The 25,250-nt window shown below is 35.7% G+C and overlaps 1 protein-coding gene across 1 annotated transcript in view; it reads right to left on the minus strand.

The window, feature by feature from the left end:
* Positions 1–346: 346 nt before the first annotated feature.
* Positions 347–25,250, minus strand: part of SCCPDH (saccharopine dehydrogenase (putative)) — a 47,232-nt gene continuing 22,328 nt past the window's right edge. The window contains exons 6-12 of the mRNA XM_057728979.1: positions 22,635–22,765; positions 21,867–21,984; positions 20,937–21,056; positions 20,790–20,846; positions 3,391–3,502; positions 2,037–2,118; positions 347–982 (exon numbers count right to left, since the gene is read on the minus strand). Of these exons, the coding sequence (XP_057584962.1) occupies positions 877–982; positions 2,037–2,118; positions 3,391–3,502; positions 20,790–20,846; positions 20,937–21,056; positions 21,867–21,984; positions 22,635–22,765 (726 nt within the window). The 3' untranslated portion in view covers positions 347–876. The remainder of the gene's footprint in view (positions 983–2,036; positions 2,119–3,390; positions 3,503–20,789; positions 20,847–20,936; positions 21,057–21,866; positions 21,985–22,634; positions 22,766–25,250) is intronic.

Raw genomic sequence — 25,250 nt, forward strand, 5'->3', positions numbered from 1 at the left:
GAAATTCCATAAAGGCAATGGCTCTCCTCTTTATAATGAATGTAACAGAACACTTATATGTGTTTATTATATGCTTATTACAAAAGGAAAAGTCCTTTGCCTTATTTTTGGGTTTCAGCGGAAAACCTGGTTAAAATATAAAAAGTAGATTAGAGAAAAATTTTGCTTAGGCAGTGAAAATCAATACAAACTTCTCAGCTATATCCTTAAAACTATCATACACAGGTACAGAACCAGGGAAAATGAATGATAAGCCCAATTATTAGCAGTACACAGACCACTTAGGAAGCACATTTAGCACATTTCTACTACTACTCAAATACACAGGCACATCGAAACACAAAACCACTGTTCAATTGACAATCCTTTATTGTTAAACTTAGGTAAGAGTCCAAAATCAGTCAGTGTAGATGGGTGAATAAGTAAGATAAAACAGCAAAAACTGCAGTTTCATTTGGCAAAGGCCTACACTATGCAGAGATACTCATGGGAAAGTAAGATCCCATTCAATGTCATGGCAAGGAAAACAGCAGTTACTGTCTTACATGACCACCAGCCTGGGCGTGTCAGCAACACAGATAGAGCCACCCATTCCACCCTCTGTTCTTTCAGCTCACTTATAAAAACTGACCATGAATTCTCCAATGGAAAAGTCAGTCAGGTATTAGTTTTTTCTCACAAGCAATAAAATCACAAAAATCAGCTAAAATTTGAAATTTAGGGTAAGCTAGTACGATGTCCTGCTTTTAATGTATACATATTTTCGATTTGACAATCTTTTCCACATATAGTCAGACAGGCTTATAGAAGAATTTCAAATATCAAATAAAAAGCTGTTAATTCATGCATTTTATGACCAGTTAATTATTCAAATGTTTAGACTTCAGAGCTGCTAATGACACTAAATTCAATGCCACGTTGGTTGAGTCTGTCAATCAACTTTGTTCTGGAGAAAGCTGCTCCAGGAGTGAAGACCCCGCCCCTGTAAGACAATAACAAGATGAAACAGTGCACAAAGCCCAGCTCCAGCCCTTTCCTCTGCTAGCGTAATTTGCTGGAGGAATCAAATCAATGCAGAGCTTATGAAAACCTGATTCTTGATTCCATCATGGACGGGTTTTGGTTCCATTCCTAACATCAGCCAAATGAGCAAGTAGCTGTTACTCAAGAGTAAACTAGTACCCAGCAAAGCCATCTAGATTGGTTCAGTGACTAATGAGACTGTTTCCGTGATAGTGATGTGTGTGTTGGAAAGGGGTACACTGGGGTTATCAACCCAAGTAACAGCTGCTGTTTATAAAGTCAGCCCTCAGACTCAGGAGGATTAAATATGCGCACGGGCAAAATAAATTTAGGTAATCAATTATTAATAAAGCATAAACAAGACAAATTGGATGAAAAACAAGTTTCTTTAAATGTAATGGCTAACATTTAGAAAATGCTAAATATTTTCAAAGGGTATATAAACATTTGAAGAAAATTTAATTAGGTTTCACTTTATATAATTTTTATGTTTATCACTTACTATTGTTTCAGGTCATACCTAAATTTATTTGTTTCTAAGCCTGCAGGCCTATGCTCATTTGTAAAGTTGGCCTACTTTTAGGGTAACAGCTAAATGCTCCAGTAAGATAGTATACCTGATAATTATCTAGCCAGGATGCCATGAATCAATTCATGCTTGGGGTCAAGGCTCCCATTGCCAGCTGGGTATCATTCAGCATGGATTAGGGGCTCCTGCCAATAACATTTAACTACAGGGCCTTCTTCTGAGTAGCTGAGTTATTTTTAGGAGGAACTGAAGCCAACTTATATGGCTCTCAAACTTTTCTGTCTCCTCTCATTTACTTCTGCACTGTTCCTAGAGGCCAATAAGGAACTGTCCTTCTCAGAATATTAAGTTTACCTCTGTCTTTGGATCAAAGGTACTGTAAATGCTTATGTAAAAACCCAATGCTTGAAAACTCAACCAAGATAAGCTAAAATATAACATAAATGAAAAAGATATCTTCAAATTTGAAGAAAACCAGACTTACGCCTTAGGAAGATCAGAGGCATCATTTAGAAGCGTCATGGCTGCCTGGACCATGGCTATGGGGGTAGCCACATAACCAGCTTCTGCAGAAAACAGTTGATCAAAGAAAAAGAAAGTATTCATAAAATATGCATTCAATAACACCCAAAGATCAAATGGTAGATTTTATATCTAAGTATAGATGTACAGAATTTCCTCAATAAACACTGTTCATATAATAACAAAAATAACAATTAACATTTATATAGTACTTATTGTTAGGCACTGTATTAAGTGCTTTAAATCTATTAAACTCATTTAATTCTCCTAACAATTATAGTAGGTTAGTACTATTTTATACCCATTTTACAGATGAGGAAACTGAGGCATAGACAGGTTAAGCAACTCATCCAAATTCACAGAGTTAGGTAGTGGTTGAACCAGGATCACATGCCAGCAGCTAGCACAAGTCTCCACTCTTACCAATGAGCCCGGGTTTCTTGTTTCTCTATTCATACACTAAACTCCTCTCTATCAAACAAATACACCAAATTTCACTTTTTAAAAAAGACTCAGTTTCTTAAAGAAGAACAACTGAGTGACTCTCAAAGGAGTCTAACTTTAATATGTAACCTTAAAAGAAATCTATAAACAAAGAGAACATTAGTGTTTATATTCATGTTAAATAAGAACATAGCTTATCTTAAAAACCCAGGTGGAAATTTGAAAAAAAGGCAAGATACAAAGATATCTTTGCTATTGCACTTGATTAAAACTGCACAATAGACTCCCTGTGATCTACTAGGAATGATGGTAACTAAACCTATAATTATACTGTAATTCACAAGTGGGACTGTCTCGGTATAGTTCTCTAAAATTTACAGTGTAAGTTATTGAATGTTTTGGAGTGACAGTTCTTTTTAACAGCCTATCAAAACTTTTACCTTCCCCAGAAAAATGCACATGTGCCCATACTTCACAAACAATGTCAGGGTGATCACAGACCCCAAAGAAAGCTTGGATCACAGCTTTGATTATGCTATAACTACACTGCTTTAAAGTTACCCTTGAATATGAGAATAGAACAGATAAATATCAATCAGCCCCTTTTCTTAATATTAAAAATTCGATTCAGAATTATTGAATCATACTGAAAGAAAAAAAAACCAGAGAGAGGGATACAACAATAAAATTGAATGATACCAATAATTCCAATCCTTCTTTTGACAGAATTATTTATCATTATTACTTAAATAATTTGTGTAAATTTAATTCTAAAAAGTAAACTTTAAAAAGAAATGACTGTAATAGCACACCACTTTATAGCTTAAGACAATGTAAAACTCCCAAGCATTCTCAAGTCACATGTGAAATACCTGGTCCTTTCACCTGAGTACAAATTCTTATATTTGGTTTATTCTTATCAGGAACAAAGCCTTGGCTGTATCCTTGACCGAAAAATGTCAACGTAAATGATGAGGCATCAATCTGAGGAAAAGAAAGCAAAGGGTTTATTAAATAAATATTCTCCTTAAATCATTTTCTCCTTGAACACAATAAAACCTACTATTATACTTCATATAAGATATTTTCAATAGATAAAAAAATCAATATTCTATCTGTCAGAATATCTTGTCATCCTTTGTTTAAGCATGGAGAAAAAATAATTCTTTGAAGAACTACAAGTTTTGCTGACTGGAGTGATGTTGGGGGGAGGGAGGTGGTGAGCAATAAAGCTGATATAAAGATGAGTCTTAGCACCAATAGGCAGTTTCAGAGGAAAAGTTGGAGGTAGTTTTTATTTTAGGATAGAATATGGTACTCTGGCTTTAAATATGTTTGAGGTGACAAGACAAAAATAGTCAACAAGTAATGGCAATATGGGCCTAGGGTATAGATATAATTGCTCCAATTAGCAGTGTAAAAATTTGATTCAAAAATTAAATTACAGAAGATTTATCCAAGCATCTGTCACAATCACTAAATTTAGAAATAAAATAAAAAAGCCATGGTGAAGAAATTTTTATTAAGTATTAACCAAGGGTCAGACACTATGCTAGGCCCTGAGACATAAATAAAGTATTAATAAAATAAAATAAAAATAAAAATAAAATAAAAAGGCATTTCTGGAGCTTACAGTTTAGGGTGTGTGTGGGGGGAGATCTATATATATGTATATGTATATATATATATGTATACACACATACACACACATATACATATACATATAAGAGATCTAATAACAATGTGAAACATGAATTAGAAGTACAGGACTAGTTTAGAGGAGAGCATTATTAAATTTATTGAGGAGTCCGGGGTTTTGAATTGTGTGTATTCGCTCACACATGCATGTGCGTGCGCTCACACATGCATGTGCGTGTGCACACGCACACACACATACACACACACACATTCTAACAGAGAAGTTTATTACCTAGAAAAGTAAGGTGGGTGCCAGAAAGGAGAAACCAATATTTAAAGGCAAAACCAGACAAGGATGCCACAAGAAAAGAAAATCACAGCCAATATCCCTGATAAACATAAGTGCAGAAATCCGCAACAAAATATTAGCAAGCTGAACTAAAAGGATCAAGTGGAATTTAGTTTAGGGATGCAAGGATGGTTCAACATCCACAAATTAGTCAATGTGATACACTATATAAACAAAATAAAGGATAAAAATCATATGATCATCTCAAATGCAGAAAAAACACTTGACAAAATTCAACAGCCATTTATGATAAAAAATTGCACCAAAGTGGGTATATAGAGGGGGACATACTTCAACATAATAAAGACCATATATGACAAACCCATAGCTAACATCATACTCAATGGTGAAAAGCTTAAAGCTTTTCTGCTATGATCAGGAGCAAAACAAGAGTGCCCACTCTTGTGAATAGTATTCAACATAGTATTGGAATTTCAATCCAGAACAGTTAGGCAAAAAAATGAAACAAAAGATATCCAAATTGGAAAGGAAGAAGTAAAATCGTCACTATTTGCAGATGACATGATGTTATGTATAGAAAACCCAAAAGACTCCATCAAAAAACTGGAACTAAAATGAATTCAGTAAAGTCATGGGATACAAAATCAACACAGAAAAATTTGTTTCATTTCTATACACTAATGAACTACCAGAAAGAAATATTAAGAAAGCAATCCCATTTACATCAAAAAGAATAAAACATCTAGGAATAACTATAACCAAGGAGGTGAAAGACCTAGATGCTACAAACTACAAGACATTAACAAAAGAAATTGAAGAAGACACAAGTAAATGGAAAGACAGTCCATGCTCACGGATTGGAAGAATATCATTAAAATGTGCATGCTACCCAACACAATCTACTGATTCAATGCAATACTTATCAAAATACCAACAGCATATTTCACAGAACTAGACAATAAATCCTAAAATTTATATAAAACCAGAAAAGACTCCAAATAGCCAAAGAAATCTTTGAAAGAAGAACAAAGCTGGAGGTACCATGCTCCATCATTTCAAACAATATTACAATGCTATAGTAGTTAAAACAGTATGGTATTGGCATAAAAACAAACACACAGATCAACAGAACAGCACAGAGAGCCCAGACATAAATCCACACATATACGGTCAATTAACTTATGACAATGGAGCCAAGAATATCCAATGGGGAAAGGACAGTCTCTTCAATAAATAGTGATGAAAAAAATTGGAGCCACATGTAAAAGAATGAAACTGGACTGCTTCTTACACCATACACAAAAATTAACTTAAAATGGATTAGAGACTTGAATGTAAGACCCAAACCATAAACTCCTTAGGAGAAAACATAGGTAGTAAGGTCTTTGACATAGGTCTTAAAGATGATTTTTCTGAACCTGACACCAGAAACAGAAACAAAAGCAAAAATAAAGAAGAGTACATTGAAGTAAAATGCTTCTGTGCAGCAAAAGCAACCATGAACAAAATGAAAAGGCAATCTACTAAATGGGAGAAAATATTACATATCTGATAAGTGGCTATTACCCCCAAAATATAAAGAACTCACTAGCAAAAACCAAACACTGGAACTGAAAAATGGGCAGAAGACCTGAAGACATTTTTTCCAAAGAAGATATATAGATGGCCGACAGGTGCATGAAAAGATGCTCTATGTCATTAATCATAAGTCAAACCACAATGGGATATCACCTCACACCTGTCAGAATGGCTATCATCAAAAACACTAGAAATAGAGGAATGACCAAGATGGTGGAGTTTAGGAAGACTCTGGGCATACCAAAATTACAACTATGTACAGAGCAACTATCAATGAGAACAATCTGAAGACTAGTAGAAAAGATTTTCAACAATTAAAGATATAAAGAAGAAACCACAACAAGATGGCTAGGAGAAGCAGAGATGCAGTACAGTTACGATCCAAATTCCCAGGTAGGAAACCCACAAATGGGAGGATAATCACAATTACAGGCATTCTCCCCAGGAAATGAGGGGTCTGAGCTTCACACTGGGCTCCCCAGCCTGGGGGTCCTGTACCAGGAAGACAAGCCCCCAGAACATCTGGCTTTGAAGGCTAGTAGGGCTTGCATACAGAGAGCTGGAGGGCCATAGGAAACAGACTACACTCTTAAATGACTCACACAAAATCTCACATGCTCTGAAATCCAGTGCAGAGGTAGTAATATGAAAGGAGCCCAGGTCAACTCACTTGCTGATCTTGCAGAGCCTTCCGGAGAGGCAGAAGGGAACTGGGACTCCCTCTGGGGACAGAGACACTGATAGGAGCCATTTGGGGGCACTTGCTCTGCCATGAGAACACTGGTGCTGGCAAGCACCATTTTGGGGTCTTCCCTCTATCTCATTAGCACCAGATGCTTCTCTGCCCAGTAGCAGACCAGTACCAGCCCTGAGACTCCCTTGGTCCTGCAGCCAGCTATGTTGGGAACTGGCACTGCTCACCCCAGAGGGGTGGCACCAGCCTGCACCCCCTGGATCCTTGGCAGAGCGTGCCATGACTTGACCCCACCCACTAGCAGGCTGGCACCAGTTCAGGACCCCCAGGGACCTGCAGCCAGCCTCTCCAGGATAAGGCCATGCCTACCAGAGGGGCAGTAGCCTTGGCATGAGGCAGGGCCTGGCAGGCAACTGGGGGCCAGCTCTGCCTACTAGTGTGCCCAAAGTAGTCAGCCCCACCACTACAGATGGGCCCATGCAGCCTACATAAAGGGCACCCCTAGAGCATATAGCTTCAGTGACCAGGGGGGAGTGTGCTGCTAGGCCCCACTGAAAGTCTCCTACTGGAGGCCATTCTCCAGGATTGCAAAATATAACTAACTTACCTAATATCATACATAGAAATAAAAACAGAGACTTAGGCAAAAGGAGGCAACAGAGGAATGTGTTCCAAAAAAGAACAAGACAAAATACCAGAAGAACTAAGATAAGTGGAGATAAGCAATCTACCTGCTAAAGAGTTCAAGATAATGATCAGAAAGGTACTCAAAGATGCTTGGGAGAAGAATAGATGAACACAGTAAAAGTCTAACAAAGAGTTAGAAAATATAAAGAAGAACCAAACAGAACTGAAGAATATAATAACTGAAATAAAAAAAATACATGAGAAGAAATCAACAGTAGATTAAAGATATAGAACGGATCAGTAAACTGAAAGAGAGGGTAGTGGGAATCATCCAAGCTGAACAGAAAAGACAATGTTTAAAAATGAGGACAATTAAAGAGACCTCTAGGTACTAATGTACTAATATGAGCATTACAGGGGTAACAGAAGGAGAAGAAAGAGAAAGGGGAAGAACTTATTTGAAGGAAAAATAGCTGGAAACCTCCCTAACCTAGGAAAAGAAAGAGACATCCATGCCCAGAAAACACAGAGAGTTCCAAACAAGATGAACTCAAAGACATACACCAAGACATACTGTGATTAAAATGGTAAAAATGAAAGATGAAGAGAGACTCAAAAGCAGAAAAAGAAAAGCAACTAGTTACATATAAGGGAACTCCCATAAGGCTATCAGCTGACTTTTCAGTAGAAACTTTGCCAAAAAGAAGGGAGTGGCATGACATATTTTAAAGTAATGAAAGGAAAAAACCTACAACCAAGAATATTCTACACAGCAAGCTTATCATTCAGATTTGAAGAGGAGTTTTACAGACAAGCAAAAGCTAAGAGTTCATCACCACTAAACAGACTTTAGAAGAAATATTAAACGGACATTTCTAAGTGGAAAAGAAAAGACTACAACTAGAAATATAAAAATTATGAAAGGAAAAGTCTCATTGGTAAACGCAAATATATACTAAAGGTAGTAGATGAACTACTTGTAAAAGCTAGTAGAAAAGTTAAAGGACAAAAGGAGTAAAATCACCTATTTCCAAAGTAATTAAGGGATACACAAAATAAAAAGATCTACAATATGATTTCAAAAACATTAACGTAGGCTAGGGAGGAGTAAAAATGCAGGGTTGTCAGAATGTATTCAAACTTAAAGAGATCAGTAACTTATAATAATCACAAATATATACAGGTTGCTATATATAAACCTCATGGTAACCCCAAACCAAAAATCTATAATACACACATACACAAAAAAGAGAAAGAGATCCAAACATAACACTAAAGATCGTCATCAAATCACACTGGAAGAGAGAAAAAGACGAAACAAACAAAAAACTACAAAATCAACCAGAACACAATTAACAAAATGGTAGGGAGTACATACCTATCAATAATTACTTTAAATGTAAATGGACTAAATTCTCTAGTTAAAAGCTGCAGAGTGACTGAATGGATACATAAACAAGACCCATATATATGCTGCCTACTAGAGACTCACTTCAGATATAAAGACACACACAGACTGAAAGTGAGGGAATGGAAAACTGTACTCCATGTGAAAGGAAATGAAAAGAAAGACAGAGCAGCAACACTTATATCAGAGAAAATAGACTAAAACCAAGACTATAACGAGAGATAAAGATCAATATTACTAATTAGAAAGAGACCAATCCAATAGGAAGATATAACAACAACCCAACATAGGAGTACCTAAATACATAAAGCAAATCTTAACAAACATACAAGGAGAAACTGACAGTAACACAATGATAGTAGGGGACTATAACACCTCACTTACATCAATGAACAGATCACACAAACGGAAAATCAACACGGGGGACTTCCCTGGTGGCACCATGGTTGAGAATCTGCCTGCCAACGCAGGGGATACGGGTTCGATTTCTGGTCTGGGAAGATCCCACATACCACAGACTAGCAACTAAGCCTGTGCACTACATCTACTGAGCCTGCACTCTAGAGCCCACATGCCACAACTACTGAGCCCACACATTCTAGGGCCCTCATGCTGCAACTACTGAGCCCATGTGTTGCAATTACTGAGGCCCACATGCCTAGAGCCTGTGCTCTGCAACAAGAGAAGCCACTGCAATGAGAAGCCCACGCACTGCAATGAAGAGTAGCCCCTGCTCGCCACAACTAAAGAAGCCTGCACACAGCAATGAAGACCCAAAGCAGGAAAAATGAAAAAAGAAAAAAAGAAAACCAATAAGGAAATGCTAGCCTTAAATGACATATTACACTAAATGAGCTGAATAGATATACACAAAGCAATCCATCCAAAAGCAGCAGAATACACATTCTTTTCAAGTGCATATGGACATTCTCCAGTATAGATCACATACTAGGCCACAAAACAAGCCTTGGTAAATTTAAGAAAATTGAAATCATCAAGCATCTCTTCCAACCACAACACTATGAAACCAGAAAGCAACTATAAGGGAAAAAGTGCAAAAATCAAACATGTGGCGGATAAACAACATGCTACTAAACAACAAATGGGTCAATCAAGAAAGATGATATCAAAAAAATACCTGGAGACACATGAAAATGGAAACACAACAATTCAAAATCTACAGGACACAGGAAAAGCAGTTCTAAAGGGGAAGCTTACAGTGATACAAGCCAACTTCAGGAATCAAACAAAAAATTTAAATAAACAACATAACTTTACACCTAAAGGAACTAGAAAAATAAGAACAAACAAAACTCAGTAGAAGGAAAGAAATCATAAACATCACAGCAGAAATAAACAAAATAGAGACTACAACAACAACAGAAAAGATCAATGAAACTAGCAGCTGGTTCTTTGGATAGATAAACAACATTGATAAACTTTTAGCCTGACTTATCAAGAAAGAAAGAAAGCTCAAATAAAATCAGAACTGAAAAAGAATGTTACAATTGACATCACAGAAATATAAGGGATCATGAAAGATTACTACAAACAACTGTAAGTGAATAAAATGGACAATACAGAAGAAATGGATGAATTCCTAGAAATGTACAATCTCCCAAGATGGAATCAAGAAAAAATAGAAAATATAAACACACTGGTTACCAGAAATGAAAATGAATCAGTAATTTAAAAAACCCTCAACTCCCAATAAACAAAAGTCCAGTACCAGAAGGCTTCACAGGTGAATTCTACCAAACATTTAAAGAGTTAATGCCTAGCCTTCTCAAACTACCCCAAAAAGTTGCAGAGGAAGAAATGCTTCCAAAGTCATTCTATGAACTTGCATCACCCTGATACCAAAATCAGAAAAAGATAGCATAAAAAAAAGAAAATTACAGATTAATACCATTTATAAACACAGATGTAAAAATCCTCAACAAAATGTTAGCAAACTGAATTCAACAATACATTAAAAGAATCATATACCATGATCATTTGGGATTTGTCCAGGGATGTAAGGATAATTCAATAATTGCAAATCAATCATTGTGATACACCACACTAACAAACTGAAGTTTAAAAATCATACTGTATAATTAGCTCAATGGATGCAGAAAGAGCTTTTGACAAAACTCAACATCCATTTATGACACTCTCAACAAACTGGGTACACAGGGAACATACTTCAGCATAATAAAGGCCATATATGACAAACCGATGGTTAACATCATCCTCAATGGTGAAAAGCTCAATTTCCTCTAAGATCAGGAACAAGAGAAGAATGCCTACTCTTGCCACTTTTATTCAACATAGTATTGGAAGTCCTAGCCACAACAATCAGGCAAGAAAAAGAAATACAAGGAATCTAAATTGGAAAGAAAGAAGTAAAATTGTTTGCATAGGTCACAATACTACATACAGAAGATCCTAAGGATGCCACCAAAAAACTATTAAAACTAATAAATGAATTCAGTAAAGTTGCAGGATACAACACAAAGTTAATATACAGAAATCTGTTGTATTTCTATACACTACCAACAATCAGAAAGAGAGATTAAGAAAATCTCATTTACAATCATATCAAAAGGAATAATATCTAGGAATAAATCTAACCAACAAGGTAAAATATTTGTACTTGAAAAATTATAAGATGCTGATGAAAGAAATTGAAAAATGACACATAGAAAGATTTACCATGCTCTTGGATTGTAAGAATTAATATTGTTAAAATGACAATACAACCCAAGGAGATCTACAGAGTCAATACAATATCTATCAAAGTACCAAAGGCATTTTTCACAGAATGAGACCAAATAATTCTTAAATTTGAAGTCAAAAGACCTCAAACAGTCAAAAGAATCCTGAGAAAGAACAATAAAGCTAGAAGGATCATCCTCCCTAATTTCAAACTACACTACAAAGGTACAGTAATCAAAACAGTATGATACTGGGAATTCCCTGGTGGTCCAGTGGTTAGGACCCCATGCTTCCACTGCAGGGGCACAGATTCAATCCCTGGTCAGTAAGATCCTGCATGCCACAAGACATGGCTGAAAAAAAAAAAAGTAGTATGGTACTGGCACAAAAAGACACATAGATTATTGGAACAGAACAGAGAGCTTAGAGATAATCCCACACTTACATGTTCAATTAATCTACAACAAAGGAGGCAAGAATATACAATAGGAAAGACAGCCCCTTTAATAAACTGTGTTGGGAAAACTGGACAGCTACCTGCAAGAAATCAAACTGGACTACTGTTTCACACCATATAGAAAGATAAAGTAAATTAAAAAATTAAATGTAAGACTTGAAACCACAAAACTCCCTAGAAGAAAACATAGGTTTGATATTGGTCTTAGCAATATTTTATTGGATATGTATCCTCAGTCAAGGGAAACAAAAGCAAAAATAAACAAGTGGGACTACATTAAACTGAATTTTGCATAGTAAAGGAAACTATCAACAAAACAAAAAGACTGCCTAGTGAATGGAAGAAGATATTTGCAAACAATGTCTCTAAGAAGGGGTTAATGATTAAATATACAAAGAATGCATACAACCCAACATCAACAAAACCCCAAACAACCTAATTAAAAATGGGCAGTGGACCAGAATAGACATTTTTCCAAAAAATACATACAGATGGCCAACAAACACATGAAAATATGCTCAATATCACTAATCAACAGGGAAATGCAAATAAAAACTAAAATGAGATATCACATCACACCTGTCAGAATAGCTATTATCAAAACAAAAACAAAAAAACAAACAAAAAAACCCCCAAATATGTGCTGTTGATGACATGGAGAAAAAGGAACTCTTGTGAATTGCTGGTGGGTATATAAATTGATACAATCACTCTGGAAGACAGTATGGAGGTTCCTCAAAAAATTAAAAACAGAACTAGTGTATGACCCAGCAAGTCCACTTCTAGATATTTATTTGAAGAAAACAAAAAACACTACTTTGAAAAAAATATATGCACCTGCATGTTCAATGCAGCATTATTTACAATAGCCGAGACATGGAAACAACCTAAATGTCCACTGATGGATAAAGAAAATGCAGTGTGTACTGATCCATGTATACATTTTGAAATATGCTAGAGACGGTTCAAGATGGTGGAGTAGAAGGACGTGTGCTCACTTCCTCTTGCAAGAGCACAGGAATCACAACTAACTGCTGAACAATCATCAACAAGAAGACACTGGAACTCACCAAAAAAGATACCCCACATCCACAGACAAAGGAGAAGCCACAGTGAGATGGTAGGAGGGGCGTAAATGCGATAAAATCAAATCCCATAACTGCTGGGTGGGCGACTCATAAACTGGAGAACAGTTACACCACAGAAGTCCACCCACTGGAATCAGGGTTCTGAGCCCCACATCAGGCTTCCCAACCTGGGGGTCCAACAACGGGAGGAGAAACCCCCAGAGAATCAGACTTTGAAGGCCAATGGGATTTGACTTCAGGACTTCCACAGGACTGGGGAAACAGACTCCATTCTCAGAGGGCACACAAAAAGTAGTTGTGCTCACCAGGACCCAGGGAGAAGGAGCAGTGACCTCACAGAAGACTGAACCAGACCTACCTGCTGGTCTTGGAGGGTCACCTGTAGAGGTAGGGGCGGCTGTGGCTCACTGTGGGGATGGGGACACTGGCAGCAGGGGTTCTGGGAAGTGCTCACTGGTGTGATCCCTCCTAGAGTTCTCCATTAGCCCTGCCAAAGAGCCTGTAAGCACCAGTGCTGGGTCACTTCAGACCAAACAACCAACAGGGTGGGAATACAGCCCCACCCATTGGCAGACAAGCAGATTAAAGTTTTACTGAGCTCCGCCCACCAAAGCAACACCTAGCCCTACCTACCACCAGTCCCTCCCAACAGGAAGCATGCACAGCCTCTTAGATAGCCTCCTCCACAAAAAGGCAGACAGCAGTATCAAGCAGTATCAGCAGTATTTCATCTGTGGAATTGAAAACTACAGCCACAGAAAGATAGAGAATACGAAAAGGCAGAGGACTTTGCACCAGATGAAGGAACAAGATAAAACCCCAGAAAAACAATGAAATGAAGTGGAGATAGGCAACCTTCCAGATAACGAGTTCAGAATAATGATAGTGAAGATGATCCAGGACTTTGAAAAAAAAACTGGATGCAAAGATCAAAAAGATGCAAGAAAAGTTTAACAAAGACCTAGAAGAGTTAAAGAACAAACACACAGAGATAAGCAATACAATAACTGAAATGAAAAATACACTAGAAGCAACCAATAGCAGAATAACTGATGCAGAAGAATGAATAAGTGACCTGGAAGACAGAATGGTGAAAATCACTGATGCGGAAAAGAATAAACAGAAAAGAGTGAAAAGGAATTAAGACAGCCTAAGAGACCTTTGGGACAACGTTAAATGCACCAACATTCACATTATAGGGGTCCCAGAAGGAGAAGAGAGAGAGAAAGGACCCGAGAAAATACTGGAAGAGATTATAGTCGAAAACTTCCCTAACATGGGAAAGGAAATAGCCACCCAAGTCCAGGAAAAGCAGAGAGTCCCAGGCAGGATAAACCCAAGGAGAAACATGCTAAGACACATAGTAGTTAAAGTGACAAAAATTAAAGACAAAGAAAAATTATTAAAAGCAACAAGGGAAAAATGACAACATACAAGGGAACTCCCATAAGATTAACAGCTGATTTCTCAGCAGAAACTCTGCAAGCCAGAAGGGAGTGGCATGATATATTTCAAGTGATGAATGGGAAGAACCTACAGCCAAGAATACTCTACCCAGCAAGGATCTCATTCAGATTTGATAGAGAAATCAAAAGATTCACAGACAAGCAAAAGCTAAGAGAATTCAGCACCACCAAACCAGCCCTACAACAAATGATAAAGGAACTTCTCTAAGCGGGAAACACAAGAGAAGGAAAACACCTACAAAAACAAACCCAAAGCAATTAAGAAAATGGTAACAGGAACATACATATAGATAATTACCTTGAATGTAAATGGACTAAATGCTCCAACCAAAAGACACAGACCGGCTGAATGGATACAAAAACAAGACCCATATATACGCTATCTACAAGAGACCCACTTCAGACCTAGGGACACATACAGACAGAAAGTGAGGGGATGCAAAAAGATATTCCATGCAAATGGAAATCAAAGAAAAGCTGGAATAGCAATACTTATATCAGATAAAGTAGACTTTAAAATAAAAAATGTTGCAAGAGACAAGAAGGGACACCACCTAATGATAAAGGGATCAAGCCAAGAAGAGGATATAACAACTATAAATATACATGCACCCAATATAGGAACACCTCAATATGTAAGGCAAATGCTAACAACTATAAAAGAAGCAATCAACAGTAACACAATAATAGTGGGGGACTTTTTTTTTTAAGTGGGGGACTTTAACACCCCAGTTACACCAATGGACAGATCATTCAAACAGAAAGTAGGTAAGGAAATACAAGCTTTAAATAACACACTACATCAGACGGACTTCATTGATATTTATAGGACATTCCATCCAAAAACAGCAGATTACACTCTTCTCAAGTGCACATGGAACATACTCCAGGATAGATCACATTTTGGGTCACAAATCAAGCCTTGGTAAATTTAAGAAAATTGAAATCATATCAAGCATCTTTTCCGACCACAGTGCTATGAAATTAGAAATCAATTACAGGAAAATAACTGTAAAAAACACAAACACATGGAGGCTAAACAATATGCTACTAAATAACCAAGAGATCACTGAAGAAATCAAAGAGGAAGTAAAAGAATACCTAGAGACAAATGACAATGAAAACACAACAATCCAAAACCTATGGGATGCAGAAAAAGCAGTTCTAAAAGGGAAGTTTATAGCGATACAATCCTACCTCAAGAAACAAGAAAAATCCCAAATAATCTAAACTTACACCTAAAGAAACTGGAGAAAGAAGAGCAAACAAAACCCAAAGTTAGCAGAAGCAAGGAAATCATAAAGATCAGAGCAGAAATAAATAGAAACAAAGAAAACAAGCGCAAAAATCAATAAAACTAAAAGCTGGTTCTTTGAGAAGATAAAATTGATAAACTTTTAGCAAGACTCATCAAGAAAAAGAGGGAAAGGACTCAAATCAATAAAATTAGAAATGAAACAGGAGAAGTTACAACAGACACCACAGAAATAAAAAGCATCATAAGAGACTACTACAAGCAACTGTATGCCAATAAAATGGACAACCTGGAAGAAATGGACAGATTCTTAGAAAGGTATAACCTTCCAAGACTGAATCAGGAAGAAATAGAAAATATGAACAGACCGATCACAAGTAATGAAATTGAAACTGTGATTAAAAACCTTCCAACAAGCAAAACTCCAGGACCAGATGGCTTCATGGGTGAATTATATCAAACATTTAGAGAAGTGCTAATACCCATCCTTCTCAAACTCTTCCAAACAATTAGAGGAAGGGACACTCTCAAACTCATTCTACAAGTCCAACATCACCCTGATACCAAAACCAGATAAAGATACTACAGAAAAAAGAAAATTCCAGACCAATATCACTGATGAACTTAGATGCAAAACTCCTTAACAAAATACTAGCCAACAGAATCCAACAACACATTAAAAGGATCATACACCATGATCAAGTGGGGTTTATCCCTCGAATGCAAGGATTCTTCAATATACACAAATCAATCGATGTGATACACCATATTAACAAACTGAAGGATAAAAACCATATGATCATCTTAATAGATGCATAAAAAGCTTTTGACAAAATTCAACACTCATTTATGATTAAAAACTCTCCAGAAGTTGGGCACAGAGGGAACCTACCTCAACATAATAAAGGCCATATATGACAAACCCACAGCAAGCTTCATTCTCAATGGTGAAAATCTGAAAGCATTCCCTCTAAGATCCAGAACAAGACAAGGATGTCCACTCTCACCACTACTATTCAAGATAGTTTTGGAAGTCCTTGCCACAGCAATCAGAGAGGAAAAAGAAATAAAAGGAATCCAAATTGGAAAAGAAGAAGTAAAATTGTCATTCTTTGCAGATGACATGATATTATACATAGAAAACTCTAAAGATGCTACCAGAAAACTACTAGTGCTAATTGATGAATTTAGTAAAGTAGCAGGATACAAAATTAACACACAGAAATCTCTTGCATTCCTATACACTAATAGTGAAAAATCAGAAAGAGAAATTAAGGAAAACACTCCCATTTACCACTGCAACAAAAAAAATAAAATACCTAGGAATAAACCTGCCTAAGGTGGTAAAGGACCTGTACTCAGAAAACTATAAGACACTAACGAAAGAAATCAAAGACAACACAAACAGATGGAGAGCTTTACCATGTTCTTGGATTGGAAGAATCAACACTGTGAAAATGACTACACTACCCAAAGCAATCTACAGATTCAATGCAATCCCTATCAAATTACCAATGGCATTTTTCACAGAACTAGAACAAAAAATCCTAAAATTTGTAAGAAAACACAAAAGACCCCAAATAGCCAAAGCAATCCTGAGGGAAAAAAATGGAGCTAGAGGAATCAGACTCCCTGACTTCAGCTATACTACAAAGCCACAGTAATCAAGTCAATATGGTACTGGCACAAAAACAGAAATATAGGTCAATGGAACAGGATAGAAAGCACAGAGATAAACTTTGGTCAACTAATCTATGACAAAGGAGGCAAGGATATACAATGGAGAAAAGACAGCCTCTTGAACAACAGTGCTGGGAAAACTGGACACCTACATGTAAAAGAATGAAATTAGAAGACTTCCTAACACCATACAAAAAAATAAACTCAAAATGGATTAAAGACCTAAATGTAAGGATAGACACTATAAAACTCTTAGAGGAAAACATAGGAAGAACACTCTTTGACATAAATCACAGCAAGATTTTCTGTGACCTACTTCCTAGAGTAATGGAAAGAAAAACAAAAACAAATAAGTGGGACCTAACAAAACTTAAAAGCTTTTGCACAGCAAAGGAAAGTATAAGCAAGATGAAAAGACAACCCTCAGAATGGGAGAAAACATTTGCAAACGAATCAACAGACAAAGGATTAATCTCCAAAATATATAAACAGTTCATGCAGCTCAATATCAGAAAACAAGCAACCCAATAAAAAAATGGGCAGAAGACCTACATAGGCATTTCTCCAAAGAAGACATACAGATGGCCAAAAGGCACATGAAAAGATGATCAGCATCACTAATTATTAGAGAAATGCAAATTAAAACTACAATGAGATATCACTTCACACCAGTTAGAATGGGCATCATCAGAAAATCTACAAACAGTAAATGCTGGAGAGGGTGTGGAGAAAAGGGAACCCTCTTGTACTGTTGGTGGGAATGTAAACTGATACAGCCACTATGGAGAACAGTATGGAGGTTCCTTGAAAAACTAAAAATAGAATTACCATGTGACCCAGCAATCCCACTACTGGGCGTATACCCAGAGAAAACCATAATTCAAAAAACACATGCACCCCAATGTTCACTGTAGCACTATTTACAATAGCCAGGTCATGGAAGCAACCTAAATGTCCATCAACAGATGAATGGATAAAGAAGATGTGGTACATATATACAATGGAATATTACTCAGCCATAAAAAGGAATGAAATTGGGACATTTGTAGAGACATGGATGAACCTAGAGACTGTCATACAGAGTGAAGTAAGTCAGAAAGAAAAACAAATATTGTATACTAGAGCATATATGCAGAATATAGAAAAATGGTACAGACCAACCTGTTTGCAAGGCAGAAATAGAGACACAGATGTAGATAAGAAACATATGGACACCAAGTGGGGAAAGCGGGGGAGAGGGGTTGGAGAAGAGGGGTGGGATGAATTGGGAGATTGGGATTGCCATATATACATTACTAATGAGAAAAAAAAATACCAAACTGTACACTCTAAATATATTCAGTTTATTGTCTGTTAACTGTATCTCAATAAAAGTTCTTAAAAAAAATTAATGGCAACTTAGCACTATCGCAAGTAAGTAATTGCATTGATAGCAAATAAGCTTTCTAAAAGTATTATTTTTGATGCAAATAAATATGGAGAAAAGTGACCCCCTCAAATCTTATAATCAATAAACATACTGCATGATAAAGTGTAATTTTTATTATGTATTTATAAAATTCTGACACAAAATATTGTTTGTAATTTGTAATGCATTTCATATTAATAAATTAATTTTGAAGAAAAAAGATCAAAACCATAATGAGATATCACCTCACACCTATTAGGAAGGCTACTATAAAAAAAAAAGTAAACAAGTGTTGGTAAGGATGTGGAAAAACTAGAACCTTTGTGCACAGTAGGTGGGAATGTAAAATGGTGCAGCTACAGTGGAAAATAGTTTGTTGGCTCTTCAAAAATTTTAAAATAGATTTACCACAGGATCCAGCTATTGCATTTCTGGGAATATACCCAAAAGAATTGAAAGAAGGGTCTCAAAGAGATATCTACACACCCAATTTCATAAAGGTATTATTCAAAATAGACAAAAGATGGAAGTAACCCAAGTGTCTATGGACAGATGAATGGATAAGCAAAATATGGTACATACAATCAGCCCTCTGTATCCATGATATCTGCATCCACAGACTCATTCAATTGCAAATCAAAATTATTTGGAAAAAACTTTCAGAAATTTCCAAAGAGCAAAACTTAAATTTGCCTCATGCCACCAACTATTTACACAGCATTTACAATTATTTACATAGTATTTAGATAGGTATTATAAAGTAATATAGAGATGATTTAAAGTATATAGGACAATATGTATAGATTATATGCAAATACTATGCTATTTTATATAAGGGACTTGAGCATCATGGATTTTGGTATCTGTGAGGCATCCTGGAACGAATACCCTGAAGATACTGAGAGACAACCCTATACACAATGGAATATTATTTGGCCTCAAAAGAAAGGAAATTCTGACACATGCTACAACATGGATGAACTTTGAGGTCATTATGCTATGTAAGATAAGCTGATAACAGAAGGACAAATTCTGCATGATTCCACTTATGAGCTTCCTATTGTGGTCAAACTCATAAATACAAAGTAGAATGGTGTTTGTCAGTTATTTTTTTAATGGGTATAGAGTTTCAGTTTTGCAAGATGAAAAGAATTCTGGAAATGGATGGTGGTGATGGTTGTATAATAATATGAATGTATTGGATAGCACTGAACACTTAAAAATGGTTAAGATGGAAAATGTTATGTCATGTATACTTTACCACAATTAGAAGCGAAAGAGAGACAGAGAGAGAGAGAGGAGAGGGATAAAAGCCTGAACTAAGGTAGTTCTGATGGATTTGGAGAAAAATCTAAGCCTAAGTTCATGACTGAAAAGATGATAGTGCCACCAACTATGGTCAGAAATAAAGAAGGAAGAAGAGGGTTTGGTGGAAAGTTCAGATTTTACACGTTAAATCTGAAGTGTCTGAAGCAGTCATATTGCGGATACCAGACAGACAGTAATTCAATTTATCTACCATGGGGATCCAGGGTGTGTGAAAGAGTAAAGGGAAGAGAAGCTTGGGAGAGGGGAAGAGAGGAGGTAAAAAAGGAGGAGATAATGATGGAGAAGAATGGAAGAGTAAAATATTTGAAATCTCAATGAAGTAAAGAGTACACGATTTCTGGAGCCAGACAGCTGGGTTGTCATCCTAACTTGGCCATTTATTCACTATAGGACTTTGGCAGATTTCTTAGCCTCTCTGTGACTCATTTTCCTCATTTGTAAAATGGAGATAACACCTACTTCAAGGAGAAAAGACTGAGTAATCTAATTTATGTAAAGAACATAAAAGAGTCTCTGAAACACAGTAAGTGCTTCATGAGGTCTTAGCTATTATTTTCACAGCACTGAGGAAAAGTAAAAACAAAATAAAGAAAAATATTATTTTAGAGACCTGGATACAGAGGAAAGGGTTACCTGTTTTTGTGTTGGACCTTGTTTTGAGAAATAGCCAAAGGAGAAGAGCCATGGGAACTAAAGGGAAAAAAAAAAACCTTTAGTGATATTTTAAAAAATTCATGGAAAATACTTCTAAAGGTCTCATTTCATAAAAACATTACTTACTTTTATAAGAAGTTGCCTTCCAATGCCAAACCTCACAAAGAATAAGAAGAAAAGTCCAGCAAACATCAGCTTAATAATAGAGGTGATGCCTCCTACAGTTACATAAGCAGCATATTGAACCTAGATGAAGAATATAAAGTCAGGATGCTACTCCCTACTTTCTTAGACCAAGTGATACAAGAATGGTAGATACTAATAACTTACTCTATAGTCATAAATATCAAGCAAAAGTAGTTTCCACTTTATGAATGTATTATGTTCTAAAACCTTGTTCAGAAACCAGACATTGGGAGGAAATTTTTAAAGAGAAATTGCTGCAAATGAAACTAGCTCCCCTACTTGAAAACAAAAGTCCACATAATCTGTACATAGAAAGTCCATAATAACATACCTGAGTTCAACAATTATGTATTGTAGAATGTAGACTCCACTTACAACCTCTTCTATAAGAAAATACTCTCTCTCTCTCTTTTTTTTTTTTAACTTGAGATAGTTTCCTCTTCAAGTCTCAGCAGTGGGAATAATTACTTCCCTCACCAAATGGAGTAGGATGGTTCTCCAGAGGCAGCAAGGAGAGAGAAGAATCTAGACATCTCCATAAGCAACAGAGAGTATTCTAGCAGCTGAAACTCTCAACAGGACTGTTGGATGTTTATAACACCAGGATTTCCTGTATTGAACTTGCTGCTGTTGTGTTACATTAAAAAGGTATTCAGAAAGTCAGATCTGAATTATGGGAGAAGGCTGTTACCACCCCCATAAAATGCAAAATGCCCTAACTACTAATTCTTTATGCTTCCAGAAACTGAAACATGCACTATTTAGCTCTTTTTTTGCTTTATAAAGATAAAAATCTTACATTAAACTGATAGGGGAACTGAAAAAAAACATAGACTACTCTTTATTAAAAAATAAATCATATACACTTACAGGTGACTGCTCTAAATTTTCATGCAAGTAACGCTGAGTCCGCTTCACAACAGACACATCTGCTCCCAAGAAAGGAATGGAATAACTGTTGAGTTCTCTGCAGTAAGAAACTGGCCACCTGCAAGACAGACCCATGTTGCATCTTCTCCATTTACAGTGACCACAACTTTACCTGGTAAATTTCTGAATAAAAACCTAACTCTTCTTGAGGCAATTAATAATAACAATAAAGATGGCAGATCTGCTCTTAATTAAAATTTACTTCAATATTTGTCCCTTGTTCTCTATACCTACACCCAAACAAGTGACAAGTTGGAACAATGTAGTATTTCTTCACACCATAGGCACTTAACACATCTACTTTAACCATGTTTTATACCCCATCAATTTCCCTAGATAATGATAAAAAGAACACTCATTTCAACCACCAAACTCTGAGCTTAGCATTCTCACATATAAATACTATTAATAGATTGATTAATATACATAATATCATCACATTTTTACTACGTAAAATTTAATTGATGTTTAATTTTAATATTGATAGTGAAGGGTCACAAAACTAATTTTTCCCAGAATCCTTAAGTATTATTATATATAAAGTACTTATGCTTAGGGTAACATATTAATTATATTTTGTTTATCTTTGAAAACAATCCTGAACTCACTATAAAAGTCCAGGCTTTTCTTAGTAGCATATGTTATTAACAGTCAGATAAACAACAATATGGTTAGATAAACTGAAGAGCAGATTTTGAGATAATATACCTTCTCTTCAATTTTGGACCAACAATTGGGACAGGCTTCAGATTTGACTCATTTCGCAGTTTTTTCAAATTACTGTGATCTCCAAAACCATAAACTGCTGACTTCCAGGTACCATCATGAATGCACAACCCCTAACAAAATAATTTAAGAGTTAAAACAATGTGTCTTAAATTGACATAACACTGTAAATCAACTATGCTCCAACAAAATTAAAACATTAAAAAAAGAAACATGTCTTAAGAGGTAATTACTAAGATGTAAAACCAAGTAATTTATAATTGATACAAAGAACATTTCACCTCTATTTGAGCAAGACATAATCCCTTATTTAATAATCTTGAGATGAATTTTTATGACTGGCTAGGCAGCAGTAACACTCCTTAGTTTGATCATATTCACTATTTACACCCTATTTACATATTACGTATTTACAACATATGCCCTTTCTTCTTTCCTCCTAGCATTATTTATACTTTTTAATAAGCCAGTGAGTTTCAGTTCATCATTTCCACTCAACTAATTATCACTGATTGCTTTAAGCAGAAAAAAAGAAATAATAAAACCATCAGAAGATTCAGGTTTTCATGTAATAGCTTTGATGAAACTGAAAGGTAGAGAGACACCAACCTAATTTCCATTTTGGTACAGATTAATTTCTTCTGTTTTGTTAAAACTAAAACAGGGCTAAAAGTCTTAAGAGTTTGATTTGTGAATCTCACAAATCAATCTTTACCTAGCCAATTTGACCTATTTGCAAAGATTTCCAAAAATCAGGAGAAAACAGTTTTTTTAAAAACTTAAAGAGTATCTTCTTACACAAATAAACCATCAAAAAGACAAAAATTACATTCCATTTTAAAAACTTTTTATTTTATTTCATTAAAAAATAGGAAGAAAAGTTCACAAGACATAAAAGTATAATTTAATGTAATTATGAAGCTAACATCTATGTAAACCCAGAAGGCCCTCCGTCTGTCCTGCTTTTGTGGTAATCAAGAAAAATCCTTGCTTTTTCAAGAGTTTTGCCATCTAAGAAATCATTTCTAAACAGTGCAGTGACTTTTGCCTGTTTTTAAATTTTACAGAAATGGAACCATACAGTATATATTCCTTGAGTTTGGCTTCTTTTGCTCAAAATTGTGATGTTAGGACTCATCATGTGTTAGAAATACCTCCTACTCTGCTGTTGATCTTTCCATTTTCTTAATGGTGTCTTTTGATAAAAAGACATACTCAATTTAAAGTTTTAAATGTATACGAATGTATCACTTTTCCTTTATATTTAATATCTTATGTCTTCTTTAACCTGTCATTCCCAGTAGAACATGGTGACTATAGTTAATACTATATAGCATATTAGAAATCTGCTAAGAGAGATGATTTTAAAAGTTCGTATCACAAGAAAAAAAGATATAACTAAGTATGGTAATGGATGGTAACTAGTTGTGATCATTTGGAGGGGAAAAAATTATTGAATTGTTGTACACCTGAATAGTATAATGTTATATGTCAATTATACCTCAAAAAAAATACATATTTCTGGAAAAAAGGGAAACCATTCCTGACCTTGAGGTCATGAAATATGTCCTCTTCTAAAAGCTTACTGTTTTGCCTTATGCATTTAGGTCTATAACCCACCTAAACTTGATTTTTGTACATAGTGCAAAGTATGAGTCCAATTTCATTGTTTCTCCATACCCATCATCTCTTGAGAAGACCCTTTACCATAAATGCACAAACTACTCTGAGTTCTTCATCCTGATCTACTGGCCTATCAATATCTCCCTGCCAGTGTAACACTCTGACTTAATAATGTCTTGATATTCAAGAGCATCTTTCTACTTTATTCTCCTTTAAGAAAGTATTGGCTATTCTTGGCCCTCAGCATTTCCATATACATCTTAGAATTAATTTGTCAAGTTGCGCACTAAAACAAAATAAGCAAGCAAAAAAAACCCCAAAAAACAAAAAACACCTGTTTGTGATTTTGATGGGAATTATATGGGGTTATAAGTGAATTTAAGGAAAACCGACATTTTAACAAAATCGAGTCTTCCAAACCATGAATATGGTGGATTCTTTCATTTATTTGTATTCTTTAAGGTAACTTAATAACATTTTATAGTTTTCTTCATAGAAATCTTGTACATTGTATATCACTTATTCTTAAGTACTTGATTTTTTAATGCTACTATAAATGGTCTCTTAAAAAATTCATTTGCTAACTGTGGCTGGTATACAGAAATGCAACGATTTTTATATTACTGTTGTATCCAGCAACAATAAAGACTAGAGTGGAAATAAACAAAACAGAGAATAGAAAAACAATAGAGAAAGTCAATGAAACCAAAAACTGGTTCTTTAAAGAAATCAACCAAATTGAAAAACCTTTAGCTAGACCGACAGAGAGAGAGAGAGAGAGAGAGAGAGAGAGAGAGAGAGAACTCAAATTACTACAGTAAGGAATGAAAGAAGGGGCATTACCAACCTTACAGAAATAAAAAGGAGTATGAGGGAATATTATGAACAACTGTATGCCAACAAATTAGATAACCTAGATGAAATGGACAAATTCCTAGAAAGACACTGTTATGGATTAAATTTTGTACCACCCCC

The sequence above is a fragment of the Hippopotamus amphibius genome, chromosome 3 (genome assembly GCF_030028045.1).
Source record: "Hippopotamus amphibius kiboko isolate mHipAmp2 chromosome 3, mHipAmp2.hap2, whole genome shotgun sequence".
Lineage (NCBI taxonomy): Eukaryota > Metazoa > Chordata > Mammalia > Artiodactyla > Hippopotamidae > Hippopotamus > Hippopotamus amphibius.